The 17,301-nt window shown below is 35.8% G+C and overlaps 1 protein-coding gene across 2 annotated transcripts in view; it reads right to left on the reverse strand.

The window, feature by feature from the left end:
• Positions 1-17,301, reverse strand: part of LOC130824041 (uncharacterized) — a 32,558-nt gene that overhangs the window by 4,833 nt on the left and 10,424 nt on the right. The window contains exons 8-28 of one of the 2 annotated variants that reach the window (XM_057688920.1): positions 16,999-17,181; positions 16,664-16,864; positions 16,336-16,552; positions 16,180-16,251; positions 15,734-16,080; positions 12,815-13,004; positions 12,450-12,699; positions 12,002-12,338; positions 11,589-11,766; positions 11,333-11,473; positions 10,951-11,212; positions 10,419-10,859; positions 9,621-10,084; positions 8,584-8,720; positions 8,319-8,500; positions 7,844-8,206; positions 7,611-7,736; positions 4,718-4,783; positions 2,822-4,632; positions 2,456-2,735; positions 1,536-1,769 (exon numbers count right to left, since the gene is read on the reverse strand). In XM_057688920.1, the coding sequence (XP_057544903.1) occupies positions 1,536-1,769; positions 2,456-2,735; positions 2,822-4,632; positions 4,718-4,783; positions 7,611-7,736; positions 7,844-8,206; positions 8,319-8,500; positions 8,584-8,720; positions 9,621-10,084; positions 10,419-10,859; positions 10,951-11,212; positions 11,333-11,473; positions 11,589-11,766; positions 12,002-12,338; positions 12,450-12,699; positions 12,815-13,004; positions 15,734-16,080; positions 16,180-16,251; positions 16,336-16,552; positions 16,664-16,864; positions 16,999-17,181 (6,482 nt within the window). Of the gene's footprint in view, positions 1-1,535; positions 1,770-2,455; positions 2,736-2,821; positions 4,633-4,717; positions 4,784-7,610; positions 7,737-7,843; positions 8,207-8,318; positions 8,501-8,583; positions 8,721-9,620; positions 10,085-10,418; positions 10,860-10,950; positions 11,213-11,332; positions 11,474-11,588; positions 11,767-12,001; positions 12,339-12,449; positions 12,700-12,814; positions 13,005-15,733; positions 16,081-16,179; positions 16,252-16,335; positions 16,553-16,663; positions 16,865-16,998; positions 17,182-17,301 lie in introns of those variants that run through there. The other variant, XM_057688928.1, reaches the window with a different exon arrangement.

Here is a 17,301-nt window from a genome sequence, read left to right on the forward strand (position 1 = left end):
ACAAGATCTTCGTCTACAAGTGTATTCTCTTCAAAGGCACTCACTATTTATATTCCAAATATGTACCATATCAAATTATCCGATAATGTAGCCTTGTTCTTTCTTTTGAAGAAAGACAACATCAGAACTAATATATAGTTCTAACCACAGGCCCGTTCAAGAACCAAGCCGGATCAACCGAAAATGACCCTGCCAGCCCGGTTCAGTCAGACTCGGTCAATTGTAGGACGGCCTTGTCAAGTTTATTATTTTTTTGTCATTTGTATTTTTAAATCATAAACTAATGTAAATACTAAGAGGATCCTTGGCGCACAGTTTAGGTGTCGTTGTAAGATGAAAGGTCACGGGTCAAGTTCAGCAAGCAGCCTCGTGCAGAAATGCAGAAATGAAGAGGTATACCAAGTTGTCCTTTTCTTAAAGCAAAAATAAAACCCAAAATTTCACTTGGACACCCAGCTCGAAGGCACACAATCCCAAACTTTATTACTTCTCCTTTAATACTTCATATTTTTCTCTCTGAGCATCTTCTTGGTCATGAAATGAAAACAAAAATGAGAAAGCGGATTTGTGTTGGGCAGTTTAAAACAAGGAACACCTTGCAAAGCCAACCTAACCTCAACAGATTCTCTGAAAATTTCTCCAACTCTCTCACCTCCACAACCAGTGACCCAAATCTTGGTTACATTATCCCACTCTGTACAAATCCATTGATTCTCCTATGCTCATCAAAACTCAAATATTAATTCGTTCAGTTATGATTTGTTTGGCTACCAATTGTAAGTACCACATGGATTTTTGGATGAAGTATAAATTGAAACATTTTAAGGCATATTGATGATGATGGTAGTGTTACAGATTGAGAGAGAAAGATAATTATTTGGAGATGGAATTCAGAAATGAAAGAAATTATAGGCAATAAAGCGCAGATACGATTTAATTTTCCCAAGTTTCTGGTTTTCTCTAGAGTTTGAACTGAATTTTAAATATTTATTTGGAATTGGCGATTTTGATTTTACTTCTTTAAACCGATGCTATTCAAGACTGGACTGGTCTTATTTTCAAGAGCTCTGACCTTCAACCAGATCGTTAATTAGACCGATTCTGAACTGGCTTTATCAAATTCAAGGCAAATACAGTTCAAGATTGGACCGTTCAGGCCTTGTTCAAGGCCACTCCGCATTTTAGCCACCTCTAGTTCTAACACTAGTTTGAACAGAAGGAAGCCATGGTAATGTGCCTTACATGTTCCACATCTCAAAGTCATGAACAAATGGCAGACAATAAACTATCCATGTGTCCAAACTATTGTCTTCTCATTGTTTGCTTGATTCTTAAAGATAACAGGAGCAATGATCAGTATATCCCATTAGGCGTACAGTAATTCTCACTCACCATAATAACAACAAAACATTCCTAACACATGAGACCTTGTCATTTAACATCTTTTTAATAAATATAATTTTACACAGTTATTATGTACTGGACTAATTTAATTCGGAGATCCAAGATATGTGAACCCACAAAAAGCAACTTACCTCTGTATCCATAGAAAAGAATAAGTCTGGAAACTGTGTAAGAATTTTTTCCAACAAAATGAATGAGTAATAAGCATCTTTCCAAAGCGGAATTGTGTCTTGGTCTAAAAGATTAAGCTGCCCGCCATTTAATACATCAAAGGTAGACTGCACAATCATTTTCATTACAGGCAGTACCTCTTTGATATGCTTCTGAAAACCTCTCTTTGTCACTTCAACAACAAATCCAAGGACCTAAACAAATATAAATGGAAAGTAAGAACACTTTGAATTAACAAGTCATCAGCCACGAATGACCCTACTGAGTAACTGCAGCCCAGTGTACTGGGAGTAAAAAAAACTACACCGAAATCAAGCAAAGGTATCACCTTTAGACAGAAAACAGAAGCCTTTATGCACATGCTGCATAGCTCTGGAAAGCATCCCTTCGACTCATTTTAGGTCAGGCACGTAATTCATTCACAGCCCAAATTACAGAAATTGGTAAGATCCATCACAAGGTATATCAACTAACATAACTCCACAACAAAAATGCCAAAGCCTTGATCCCAACACATAACTCAACTCAATAACAACTATTTTCACCCACCCCAACTTTCTCAGGATAACAGCCTTTCCATGTAAAATAAACTCTTGGACAGACTTTGCACAGAACAATTCCATGATATTTTGTTTTAGGCACATAATATAGTGTGTATGATCAAACCAAGCTCCAAGAGGGGTGGTAGAACATAGCATTTAATTTCAAAAATCAAACTTCAAAGTGCCACAAGGTCATTCTTTCTCCGAGACACCCAACCCTCACTCCAGAGCCAGTCTTCAAAAATGTTAAGACACTTAAGCAAGACTTTTAAAAAAGAGATCAGATGCATGGCATCAGCAATGGACCAGTGACATACAAAAACCATTAAATATTTTACCTGTGCTGCTGGGCTCCGCAGCTGTTGATTCTCCCCCAAATACCAAGTAAGGCAAATACTAAGGATGGACTCAAGTGTTTGTGGGCTTATGCGGTCAATAAGATGCTTTAAAACAATGCCTATTAAGTAGCGAACGTGATTATCATGATCATTGGCCAAAGCAAGCACTAAATGGACAAAGAATGTTTCTGCCTGCTCATTTATTATGCTCACAGGAAATCTCTTAATAACTGTTTCAAGCATGTCCAGCACAGCCACCCTCCCAGTGGCATGCTCGTACCTGACAAAGAAACATACATCAAATAAAATAGCAAAAAGGACAATAATTATGTAATTCTTCAAAAATCTCAAGTAATGTTATCTTGCCTTAAATAAGCAACAAGGAAATCAAGATGCTGCTGCCTGCGTTTTTGAGAAAGTTGATAGTGCAGCAAGAATTGTAACAATATCTTACTGCATTTTTTGCGAATGGCTTCCTCTTGACTGGTGACCATCATTTCAGCAACTTGCAATACTAGATCATATATTTCATGGACAACAAGCTTGCGTCGTACTATTGCCTTTAAAAGTGTCAAGGCAACAAAAGTGGGATTCTTTTCAAGATCAACAAAAAGAGGAAACTGGATCAAAACATGCAATTGATCAGAAGAAAGTGTAATTTTGGTGCTCTGGAGCAGGGCTGTCAATAGTTTTAGACAGGAATGCATCACATGACTATTAGCATTAGATGAACTTTGAGCAATGTCCAATATTGTAACTTTTATCATGTCAGCTTGAGATTCCAGAGAAGGAAGAGGCAATCTTATCAACAGAAATATACATTTGAGGGCAACAGCAATTATTTCTTCGTACTTGGACTTTAGACAAGAAACAAGCAGCTTTATGAAGGGATCCAGCATTGAAAGAACTTGTGTGTCAAATTTGATCTTTTTCATACGCTTGTGAAGTAATTGAAGCGCGAAGACTGTGATAAGATACGAGCACTGGGGTTCAGTCCCAACATAAAATTTCAAACTCATTTTATTGCTAGCCTCACGCAATATATCTTTGTCCGAACCCTCTACTAATAATGTCTCACGCCTAAGGTTATCATCAGATAGCCAATCATCAATGAGGCTGTATATGATAATAAATATATCAGTTTGATCAACAGATAGATTTCTTTCAATACCCTCGGCAATGTGAGTGAGCATAGTCTCCAACTTTAATTTTAAATTTGGTGTCAAATGCTTCTGCATATGAGCAGTTACTGGAGAGAGTACCTTCAGCCCATGGGTTTTGAAAGTGACATTTTGAGCAATCAATGTAAGAGTATTCAAAGACATTTGTTTTCTAGTTTCTTTCATTTTGAAAGCAATCTTTTCCACCTCTTTTTGCTCGGCTACCTCTCCAAAAATGTCATTATCTACCACAGTAAGGAGTTCATCCAAACAGTAGTCTAGAACACCACCAACAGAATCTGGAAGACCCTTTGACAAGATAAAGTTGAGAGTATACCCCAGAACATGAAGCTCAAACCCTCGTTTCAGTGTTGCCCTCAAGACCTTGATTACAAGTTGAAGGTACTCAAAACCAAGCTCCTTCAAACATGCTACCAAAGCTAATCTTGCTTCATCACGGACGCTTTGCAAACGATTTTTCAGGAAGTTTGCTATTCGATGAATGATACTGGAAAGGTGAGCATCCCGAGTATCCCCAGGAAGTAACTGAAGAACTTTCAATATAGCAACATTGATAATGATATTCACTTTCTCTGGATCAGATACAAGCAATTTTTGCAACTTCGGCAGCACCATACCATCAAGGCAGGCCTGTATTGTAGACAAACTCGAAGTGGTATGTCTGGTTATCACAACTGAATCAGGTTTTTCTTTGGGCTCGTTCTCAATCACATCATTGTGAGCATGTCCAGAGTCTTGTGAGGAAAAGGTTTCAGAAAAATGGAAATGGTCAAGAATAGAACAAACAAGACGTAACAATATTTTTTCCCTGTCAGGCTTCTTTGCCATGTCCCTGAAACATCTCATTAGTAGTTCATAGTATGATTTCCATCCTAATTGACCAGATATAGAAGCAATGGTATCCATGCAGGCAATTTTTAGATGTTCTCCCTTTCCCGTTTGCAAGTCATACAACATACCGAAAAAGAAAGGGATGAATACTCTCTTCAACATCAACTGAAGTGCAGAAAAGCAAAAATGAATTAACAAGTTAGCTGAATCTACCATCTAACTAAGAAGTGAAACATAAAATGTAGCTAACCTCAGAAAGCTGCCCATTTCCAACAAGGTTCCTAAAGCGTGACAATGCCCTAGCTCTCATATGTTTCTACAAGAACAAGCTTAGGTTAGTACAGCTGTAGTACCAACATGTATCTAGAAGTTCAAAGAAAAAGACATGTAACATGCAAACTTTAGACTGGCTAAACAAAATGATCATTTCTTTAGAAAAATATGAGAACATTTACAATTGCATTTACAACACAAAATGACCAGCATTTTCAAGAATTAATGTATTCAAAACATCAGGAAAAGATGAACAAGGGAAAGTTCAGAAAGCATAGCTCCTTTATGAAGCAAGATAAGACTATTGGGTCATGAAAGCTTAAGATTTCAGGAACAATTTCAAAAACATTGTCATTTGCCCTATTATCCCCATTATGGAGTTCTCCTTTTCTCATTGCTCCATAAGCTCAAGTCAAGACTTGTACATGCATCAAAATAGAAAATACACCATAATAACAGGCATTGTTTCCCGAGAACGATTAGCCAAAGAAAGCGTTAGTTCTGGATACCTAATGGAAAAGGTGGACCTTTACTGGAAAGCAACTTAGAGTCCAATCCATCAATCCAGTTAACCCATGCAAAAGATAGATTCAAAAGTGAGAAAGAAGGTGAAACAAACATTGGAATCTGAATAATGACCACCTAATAAAACAGAAGAGAAAAAATGGGAATCTGTAATTTGTCACTAAGTGAAATGAAATGTTCAAGGATATTTGAATAAACCTTTCCCAACTTTCTATCAGATAAATACTATACAGTGTTAAAAATTGACAAATTTTTCAAACTGGGCTTCCTACTGTTGATCTAAAGACCATATCTATTTCAAGAACACACATTGCCAAAGGGAAGAAGATCCAAGACCCTATCCCACATATTATAAGAAGTACATAAAAGATAATTTTGAAGCAAGAGCACATACAAACAAAGCCTTCTCTTCTCAAATTATGCAAAAAAACTTCATAAATTTATGAACAGTCACTATTAGATTCAAAATCTCACTAAGCAACATCTCGCAGTCATTCATAAAGAAGAGCTGGCCATTCGTTTATGGAAAGTAACGGTGGTTCAGACTACCAGTTATCACTACATTGTTCGAACTTGGAAGAAAAAATTAGATTTCTACTCCCCTTTACTCCCCATGAAAAATGGAAATCAAAATTTAGCGATCAAAACACAAGTTTTGCAAAGTAAAATCAATATTTAGAGATCAAAACACAAGTTTTGCAAAGTCAAAAATAAGTTACATCAGCAAACCAAGTAATGAAACCACCATCCCACGGACATCGAAGCCTCAAACCATAATACTGAAAAATTAAAAATCTTCAAGCTCTTGGAATTAAAAAAAAGCCACACTATAGTAAAATGGCTTATTAAATCATGTGCTTCTTGTTTATGTGAAGTTTTACATGATGTTTGCTACCACGAGTCAATCGGAAACAACCTCTTTGTTAGTGTTATCACTAATATGGGTAAGGTCGTGTATATCCGATCCCAAACCACACTCTAGGTGGGAGTCACTTAATGGCATTGGGGTAATGAAACATTGTTGTATACTTGAAAAAACCTTTGTTTTATATTAGTTAATACTCACGTTATTTTAAAAGAAAAGAGAGATAACAAAAGGAATTTCACCCCGTGTAATTTTTATTCATATGTAAGTCTATCATTTTTAGCATCTTTTGGGAAAAACCTCTCTGCTGATTGCAGAAGACCCCTCAGCTTCAGTGAAACATGTTTAACGCCTCACCAACTATGCAAACACCAAAAATGTAAGATTTGTACATTTTCTGTGGCTATTAAAGGCCAGATATCTGTCATAATTGGATACCGGTACCTAGGTATTTTAGTATTAGTTAGTTTGTATATTCTAGGAGATACAAAGATAAGTAAAACCTGTATCAATAAGGAAATCGGAAAAGCAAGAATATCAGAATTTTGTAACCATACAATTAATACATTACAGTTACATTTCATCTAATATGCCATTGTAACATTTTCCCACTCTATAATTATTCTGTGAACTTCAATTGTTCACTGTCATGACAACTGCAGGATATAATCCAATCTATTACAATATCAGAGAAGTATAGGTAAGTATTGATGTACTACTTAAAGGTCAGCACATACCATTAAAAAAACAACATATGAACTATAAGTAAACACAAACATTGAATCCTCGATATTACTACATATAAGAGCTACCACAAAAAACTAGAAAGCAAGAGGCTCCTAGTCTCCTGGATGCTACATACTTTAGATCTACTATCTTTTACATGACAACAAAGATGCAAGGAACAGTTCAAACTTTATTTAGACCAAGTATTGTTCAGTGATCAGAACATCATAATGACCAATAATAATTACCAAGATCCCCAAATCGATCAGTACAAAAAAAATACAACAGTCGCTGATGGCCCAGACCGTAGTTAGTATTTATATGCCATGGCTCTCATCCCTATTTACTTTTCCTAAAATTCCAAGGAAGAGTTTATAGACTTTTTTGCTCTCAGATATCAATTTCCACTCCTGTAATGGAGCCCTGTGCAAAATAGCTTTTACGGCTTAAATGAATAAAAGGAAGAAAGAAAGTCATCTTAAAAGAAATTTTTTTATAAAAAAGAAGGAAACAACCAGTAAAAAAATGTAAGCCGGGGGAAAAAGCCTAATGAAGGAAAAATGTAATGAGCTTCTTCTTCACGAAGTCTCAATACATACATCAAAATTAAATGCCAAACGGTAGATAACTTATTCCTTGAGTGTGAATCGACGTAAAAAGAGAACACTGTTAAGGTAATTGTAATCATGTACAACTTAGAATTAGAGGATGTTGCAAATGAGAGGTCATTAGTACACCATCGAGGGTGACATACCTGTAAATGAACAATGTTGTTGAAAAAGTCCACCTCAGCATCTTGACTGCACAAAACCTTCAAAGTTCCAAGATTTGGAATTCCTGTAAGCTTTAGGACCATCTCGTGCAGCAAGTCAATCCATTCCTAGAGTCATACCCATCAATCAATTAACCTTGAAAAATGCATTCAAAAACCTAGTATATGCATAATCACTAAAACTTCGACCATGACTAGAATTGTGACATTTTTACCTTCCGCATGCTTGTTCCTTTGCTCATTGCATCTCCCATGTGCTTCAAAAGGAATTTATTAACAATATGCTGAACGCGACTATTATTCCAATAACTTCCATTAAGTACCATTTTCTCTCCTTCAATTATCATAGCAGAGAAATTAACAAATGAGAGCAACGACTTATACGCACTCTGCCTCAATATTAATTCTTCGGATTTGATATCATAAATGCAATGGGACAGTATCACTATTGCTTGATCCTCTCCAACACCAAAGAAGTAGTCGGGAGTGATTCTGTCATAAGCATTGATGATGGCATCAAAATCAAGGTCACCCATTTCCAATGCAGAAATTGCATTTAATTCAGAGACAAGTTTGGCCTGCCAATATTCAGAACATTTAACAAGGATATTAAACATTCCCCAAAATGAGAGAGTTCAAGAGCCTGGAAACCACAAAAATCAAAACAAATGTTCAGAGAAGAACAATTACCGTAGAGCGTATGGATGAATCATTTTCAGCTAATGCATCAAAAAGCTCACATATTGACAAGCGCAAGTTCCTCTCAGCAGAAATAAGCATGGGTGATATGGCGTTGAAGATTTTATTGCTAACTTCACTCTGTAATGCCGGCACAATATCTCTGAAGATCTGCAGAGCTTCCATACATACATCTGCCAAGAAAAAAGAAAGGCATAAATCTCGAATAGACAAAACAAAATAAGAACTCCAGGATAGAATAGAAATGAGATCTAACCAGAATTTTTAATTCCATCAGATGATAAGGCAAGCAAGACATCCGCAAACTTTCTTGCTACTGTTTGATCTTTTATGATCTTTGACACCATTTTGAGAACTCTGAGCACAGTTTCCCCTGGATTTTTGAGCAACTTCCTGCAAGATAGATGGATATCATACACAAAACAGAAAATCAAGAAATAAAGACTTACAAAAGAGCCCAGTAACACACCTGGTAAGGAATTTATGAATGATACTCCAAAAAGCAAAGACATCATTCAGATCAAATAAAAATACCAACTTTAGGGTAGAATAAAATTAGCAAACAGTAGGACAACACTATTGAACAAGACTTGCAATAAAAAAGCTGCCTTCAAGAATCTTCATTCCACCATTGAAGGGGGAATTAGGTGCTGTAAAAGCGCACAAAAGAAAATCACACCAAATTTGAATGTATGATTTTTAAAGGCCTTTCTCTGGAGGGTGCTTATCAAATCTAATAAAGAACTTAAAATAAGAACAATCTTTAAAAAAAAAAAAAAAAAACAATAAACATTTCATCCTCATAAGCTTACATTTATAAGATAGCAGAGGACTGACTAAACATTAATTGGTTTCCCCAAATGATTGTCAAAAACAAAAACATGGAATTTTCAAATCAATAGCCAATGTCATTAAAGATTGCATACATGCGGCTGTAACCATATGTCTAGTAGGTATAGCTGGCAGCAGGTTTAGCAGATTGAAAGGATAGTCGTTTTCTTACAGAGAGTAACTTCCCCCCCCCCCCCAGCTCTATCCCCCTCCCCTGTTACACAGAACAAACAAGACATATGTTGACCTTGCAGCTCATCCAAGAAAAATAATCTGTAACAGATGTAGAAATCATGAAGCTAGTACAGAAGAGAAAGGCATTTTGACAATTTTTGTTTTGGAAGTACAATTAACACACATAATGCTAAGGTGAAACTTGGTACAATCAGAAAATAAGGACATTGATGATAAACCATAACTATTACAAAAAATATAACCAGCACACACAAAATCATTAAGTACCTTTTTCTCTCGGTATTATTGTGGAAAAGGTGATGCAGATTGTTAACAAGACCCTCAAGGTTTGAAAGTAGAACTTTCTTGACAGTGTTTTCATAAATCCCAAGCTCAGGTTCAAGACTTAGAAGGTTCGCAATGAATTTGAAAACACTATCAACTATAGCATCCGAAGCTGTTGGAACGGATAAAAATGAAAATATGTCTGGAATCAGGTTCTTCTCTCTGCATAAGTGAGATACAAGAGTCGGACTCTGGCTCATTGCAAGAAAGCAAACAAACAAAGAACTTGGCCTCTCACTACTTGAACCTTCCTGCTTAAATCCATCAACTAAAGGCTTGACTGCCTTAAAGAATATATCCCAAAATTTAGAGCCGAAATCATGGTCCTCATACTTTTTAAGAGCAGAGGAAATGATTGTCAAGCATAAGGATCTCACATCTTTGGATTGCTTGACATTTATACACACCTGTAGATGAAGATTCAAAACAGTGATCAATAATTACAACTGATATTGCATATCCACATAATTTTTTCACAAATCTTTGGTAAATTACCACAGGAGCAACTTTTTCTACAATGAAATCAACAGTTCTAAAACTTAACACCAAGCAAATGACATATGCCACTGGTAGATTAGTATTGTAAATTATTTTAAGAAAAAATTAGTGCAGTTATTAAACTTGCCACACCATATATAAAAACACGAGCGTAAGCTCACACACGTACACACACAAAATATAACCAGTAATTTAAAATAAGTATAAAACAAATCATATCTCCAAAGTTTATATTACTCGTACATCATGGCTCACAGCTTCCTCTCCACTGTCTGGCAAGGTGATTTCAGAACAATCATAAGGGTGAGCAAGTTGCTTATTACTTCTACTCAAAATATTGGAAGCACAGACTTCCAGTATTCGAACAACACAACCCATTAAGAGGTCAAGAAATGGGCTAGCACGTGAAACATCAAAAATGTTTAAAACTTCTTCAACCACATGAAGAAAGCCATGCCTCTTTTTCCAGGGAATTGCCAATATCTTCTCTGTGGTGAAAAGACTCAGTAAACTAGACGATTCAAATTCATCCACACTGCTTTCGTCAGAACCTTCCGTTCCACCATTATCAAGTTCAGTAAATTGCAAAGACTTCATCAATAGTTTAAAGAAAAGAGGAAGCTCAGAAACACTAAGTTGAGCGATAAACCCCAGCACAGCCTTTCGATTGCTCACACTTGCATGCTGTAAGAGAAGAAAAAGTTGAGAAGTTAGTAATTCAATTAAGGACTGTAATTAGGCAACAAGGCATTTACCATAATGTTCTTTGGTCTACCTTCCTTGAAGCAAGTGTTTTAAGGCTTCTAACTTTCGGCATAAGCAATCGTAACACCAGAGGAACAAGTTGGGCTCTATGCTCTCCTTGTACAAAATTAGACTCTTCAGACAGATTCCAAGTAGCAAGTTCCTCTCTCAAATATTTTGAATTGACAAGATTCTTCAAATGCTTCTCATATGGGAGCAAAAACCCATCCTTCCAATTCAAGAGACAATCCAACACCTTTGTCTGCATCTCAGCATCATTGTCATCAAGCAGCCTAGAAACCTCACTCATTAGTGTAATTAGAAAAAAATTAATGATAATAATAACATCAACAATAATAATAACGATGATAATGAATAACAAATTAATGATCATTAATAAAGGCTCCACATACCTATAAACCAAAACGTCTTTCAATAGTTGACTATGGTATAAAGATCTGGAATTCTTCATTAATTTTAAAACATTTAGCCACTCCATGAGCATAATTCTCCAATGCTTTCCCATACAAGTCAATGAGTCATACGATCCCAGACTACAGACAAGTGAAAAATGCTGTAAATTATCAGATTTTTTCAAAGCCATATTATTTCAATAGAAACCCAGATCAAAAACAATTAACAAAAATATCTGTAAGTAAAGTCCATTACCAAGAGTTTTCATCTTTGTAACCAAGATATTTCAAAAATAAAGGGACTATTTGACGAGAATGAGATTCGGTAACACTTGGCATCTTCTCCAAAGCTTGGAGAAGCATCGACAATATCGATGAGCAATTATTGTCACATGATGATAAGCCACAAAACATGCGAAAGCGTTCTAGCAAATCTGAACCAGATAATGCAAGCAATTAGAAAGCCAGAAAACAAGAGTCCCTTGTCATTGTTTATATCACCTTTTCTCTTACTAGAAGAAACTTTTGATTTCAAAAGTTTGACAAAACATGTCTCATTTTACACAAACAGTACATAAAAGAAAATCACCGGAAAATAATATTTCAACCAACATCACAGATAACATGGTATGTTATAAGCAGAAACTAAATGAAAGACCCAGCACAAACCAGTGGTCTCGCAGGATAATGCCATGTTTGAGTTGTCTGACACCTGCCTCTTTAAGAAACTGGCCTGCTGTTGCTCAAAAAAACTGATAAATCTATCCCAAAGCAGCGCAGGATAGGTCTTGATCAAAGCAGAAAGGCACTCTAAACATGAATTTGATAAATCCTTGAATTGGTTGAACAAAAGCCCAATAATGCCATAAAAAGCAGGCAGTATATATACTTCAGGTGTCCCTGGAGCAGAGAGAGACGTTTGTATTCTAGAGACTAGCAAAGTGAGTTTTCTACTGGTAGCCACTGAAATGGGTGTTTCCTCAATTGAGAGTAGTAGTTCAAACACCTGCACATCACCCAAAAAACAACAGAAAAGTTGTTCTTTCAAATTTCAATAGTCAAATGGAGAACAAAAGTATAAAATCAACGATGACACAGGATAATGAAAAGGACCTACATTGCAATAACAGGTGCCGGTCTGATTTTCTTCAGAAACTACTACATCCATCAACTGCTCATCCACCTTCTTTGACCTCAACGATACGTAGTTCAAATGTTCCAAATGACACAGTACTCTGAGGGTTGAAACACGAAGTTCCTTTTCAGGACTGTAAAGGTTCTCTGAATACACATTCAAAACATTTATCGAATCGGATTCAAGCTTGGAATGTTTTATAACAGCATTGCTCTTAGTTTGAATGTTGGACCTGACATGAGTGGGGGTATTAAGAGAAAATAACCACAGTATGCGTAAATTGCGGAAAAGATGAGTGTAGATAAAGATTAAATTGGCTGCAAAAGTAAAATGACCAAATTACTTACCCATAACTTAAATCCAAGTAATCTGCTACAGCTGACACTATTTTTCGTGACGATTTGTACCTTTTTCCAATATCCAAAATCCTCCTGGTATCTTCAAGTTCAAAACTTTCAGTTTTTCCAGCATTGTGGTAACTCTGTAAAGCAGCACCAACTAGGCCCTGCCAGATTGGTTCAGGAACTCCGGCAAAATCTGGAAAAATAATCATATGGATGAGAGAACATAAAGAAACATAATAACTTGCAGAATAATTCAAATTATAAGCTCAAGACTCCATCTGCCAAGAATTAGAAGTTAGGAACAAAATGCTAAATACAATAAGTCCATCAACAAACCTAAAAGTCAGCTGCTGATTGGGATTTACAACTAGTCTTTGACATAAAACAAATCGTGGATTTTATGACTTCAACGTTAAATGAGGATATCTTATTGTTGTAGCTTCAAACAAAACAAGGACTTCTGACTCTCATAGTGTTTATTGCATCTCTACATGTCTACATATCTACAAGAGAGGAACCCCACATAATCTGAAAATAATAATCACTCTACACTCCCTCAGCCACACTAGACTCAATGTAGCAAGAAAAACATAAACCACAAACCTAACTATGGCAAAAAAAATAATTCTGCGATGCATGTACTTCAGTCAATCCGCAGAATGGATAGTAGACACAAAAATGAAAAATATATTACTCGAGAATTTAAAGACATTAGAAAGAGTAAGATCATAAAAAGTCATGTCCATGAAAAATAAATCTGAAATATAAAATTCATTGATACCAATTCCACCTCGATTATTTTTTGGAGTACACATGTTCCAAGACAATAGAGGGCTAATATTTTTTTGGAAATGATTGGAAAGGGTATAGGAGAGTCGAAGGGACCATTTGATACCCCATGTGTCGACAAAAGAAAGAGAGCATGCAGGACCATAGATAAGGGATGGAGGGGTATGATGGAAAAATAAGTACTATGATTAGAAAGGGCCAAGAATAAAAAGAGCGCTCTTTCTTGGAAACTGCGAAGAATAAGAAAGAAATGCGGGATTACTAAAACAAGTACAAAGGTCACAAGAGCTTCTGTCACAACAAACTCTTTGATCTAAAATGTTATTAAATAAACTTAATAGTAAATATATGATTACTAAATAGCCTTAAGCGGGAGATACTTGAATCAATAGTCAAAACAAGTACAAAGTTTAAGTTAGTGGTGTTGTGCCTATAAGTAAAGACATCTTTTATGCGATTCCACACACATTAAGTGATAATGAAGTGACCTTTGACACTGGAACAGTGGAGCCTAAATTTGGAAGACCTAAGTATCAATATGAATAATCTAATAAAGCTTTATATTTGACCGATTTCACTAGCTATTAATGTAGATTTTGGATTCTTCTTTTTACGTTGTTACCCTTGCTAGGTGTCACATCAAATTGATGCAGCAGCTCTAATATTGGTAATATTAGTTAACTGTGTTGCATTTAGGATTAATAAAGTTGTGAGCTGGTCTTCTTATGAGAACATCATGCACAATATAAAGATGTTTAAAAAGTCACCTCTAGAAAAGGATGAAATAGACTTTGTTTAACCATAGTTAGAGCTTAGTATCATTAGTGTAGACATTGCAGATATATGGTGACAAATGAGAAAAATCATTGCTTCTAGACATAAACAGAAAAAAAAATTGATCTATGAATACCACTTAACTGAGGGTTCTTCCATTATTAGGTAAGCATTCAAAAGTTTCATTAAATTTTGAGAAAAAGAGAAAAGCAAAATGAGGAGTGTCATTTTCTATTGTTTGGTAGTCAACAAGTAGGGTTAAGGAAAAGGAGAGAAATTACTAGAAGGAATTTTTATAAAATAATTAGTTGGTAATCATTACGAAAACTACCAATGCTACTGATATTATTTATTTGCTGGCAGCTGTCTTCATTCATAAATCAAACCATTAAAATGAACTTTTCCAAAGCGATTTCCATAAAACAAGAGCATGAGAACACTAATGACTTACCCCATGATAACACCTTTTGCTTAAATTACAATATTTAAAAAGGAAATAATTTTTGTTCATATGATAACACCTTTGAATTACTTTTGCATTTAGATTGATAGGTGATCTACTTGCAGTTGCAAATATTTTTTGCTTGAGTTGATCCCACAGGTGCGAGTTCCAAACATTCTGGTAACAAATTCATTTGAAAGGAAAAGGTTACTCTTGAAGGGCACACGTATGGACGATGGAATTTGCGATGGTCAATTCTAATGATAAGCCAAAAAAACAGGCTAAGTTTAGCTGTTTTTGCAAACACTTGTTTCTTTTTCCAAGTATCGAGACCTGTACACAGATATTATATTTTTCAATGTCAGGTGGAAAGTAACCGTTGGAGATAGTTGTTCACTACGTTTGAGTTATAAAATTTTTCTGTTGGAGATTATGAAACCCGTGCAGCTTTGTTTGTGGGGTTTAAGAAGGAAAAGGAGAACTTGCCATGGCACAACGTATATGGGATGACTCAATAGCAGTGTTAGAACATAATTCTTGTGTCATATTTTGAGTTTTGGAAAGTAAATTACAGGAAAACCTACTTTTCCCATGCTTATACTTTTCCCACTAGTGGAAAACCTACAACTTTCCATGTGCCACAGATCATCAGTAAATCTGGGTAACCAAACATGGTATACTTAAACCACGAATCGGGCCTCTTGTAGTGCAATCTCATTACAAGGGCACTCCCCCCTCCCCCCCCCCCCCCCCCCCACACACACACACAAATTATTTCAGGATGAACACAAGAAAAACAAATGCTGCTCAATGATGATATACCTGCTTCAGCTATCAATAACTGAAAAAAATAAATCCAACAGATTTCCGAAGATAAATTTTCAACCGTATACAAATACAGAGTCAAGATGATATACCTGCTTCAGCTATCAATAACTGATCAACTACATCCACTAAGTCCATCAAAAAACCATTCCTCTCAGCATATAGGAAATAGGGTACGCAACAGATGTTCCCCCATAGTAAAGCCAAATTGCCTTCATCTACTTGAATAAATGACTTATCCCCATGTGTTATACTCTTTAACAATTCAATCCAATTGATGATAGTCTCCTGAAAGAAATGACGGGCCATGAAAACCACATCCTCGGACATTCCTTCCAGTACATTGAAACTTCCTGTTTTGTCCCGAAACCTTTCAGAAAATGTCAACATCAAATGTAGAGCATCTCCCTTTGATATACCCAAAACATTCAAGCAACCACTGTCAAAATGATAAATTGAACTGTCAACATCAACTTGTAAAGTGTTATCAGCACATATTATTCAGAATAGAAAAACATAATCATGCATCCATAAATACCTTAGAATATTACTTCGGAATGCAAGTATAGCATAATCCTTCAAGACAAACTCTTTCAGAAATGTAAGCAAACTGAAACATATATAAAACTATACATGTCAACTCCATAGAAATCACTTCTCAAGAAATGACAAATAACCAACCAAGATAAAATACCTTGAGTTCCTTAATTGAAATATAGGAGCCCACTGAAGGGAAATTTTGGGAAGAGCAGTCAAATTTTTATTACTATAAATGCCATCAGTAACACACAGCATGAGCTGAAAGATTTTATCAGCAGCTTCAGATACCAGCCCCTCTGCTTTACCACTAATATACGGTAGAACAAATTGTCGCATGAGCAACCCAACTAATTCCAATATAGGCTCGAAATCTGCAAATATTTTAACAAAACCAACTCAGTCAGAATGAATCATTTAGCTTCACAACCTAAAAGAACATTATCCAAACATACATGAAATTCATAAGCTAATTCAGTACTTACCACTAACTTTCCGACCGCGATCAGCAGAGATAATCAATATAAGCACTGATAACAGACGAGATAAATGTTGAGAATATTCACCAGTAACACAACCATTAATTTCCTTATACAAGCAATCCCAAATCAGCTTCAGATCATTGGGATTCAACTCCATACATCTTTCAAAAGCAGTAATCACAATTTCAATAACAGTGTCAGATCCTGAAGTGACATGCAATGGAAAAAAAGGATACATCATATAACACCATTCCTTATTCAAATGGCAACCAGATAAATACAGAAATAGATTGCAATGTAGACGCAGAGATGAAAGGCATATCAAAATCACAGCTCACCTTGGTCAAACTTGTCACCTATACTCAAAGTGCTATTATCTATCAATAAATGCAACATTCGATCTGCACGTGAATGAAACTTGGACGATGTTCCTCTCATAATATGCCAAAGCAGAGCTGCAACTCCAGTTTTCTTAGCCTGAGATGGTTTCCGTGCAGCTTCACGTAGAATCTTCCGAACACCTGCAGTAGTTATATAGGGAAAAGAAAAGAAGGTTCAACCTTGTTTACCTATATCTAATTTCATGTTAAATAACTGATAACTGCATTTGAACCCACTCAGGAGCTGTATCTCTCAAACAG

The sequence above is a fragment of the Amaranthus tricolor genome, chromosome 1 (assembly GCF_026212465.1).
Source record: "Amaranthus tricolor cultivar Red isolate AtriRed21 chromosome 1, ASM2621246v1, whole genome shotgun sequence".
Classification (NCBI taxonomy): Eukaryota; Viridiplantae; Streptophyta; class Magnoliopsida; order Caryophyllales; family Amaranthaceae; genus Amaranthus; species Amaranthus tricolor.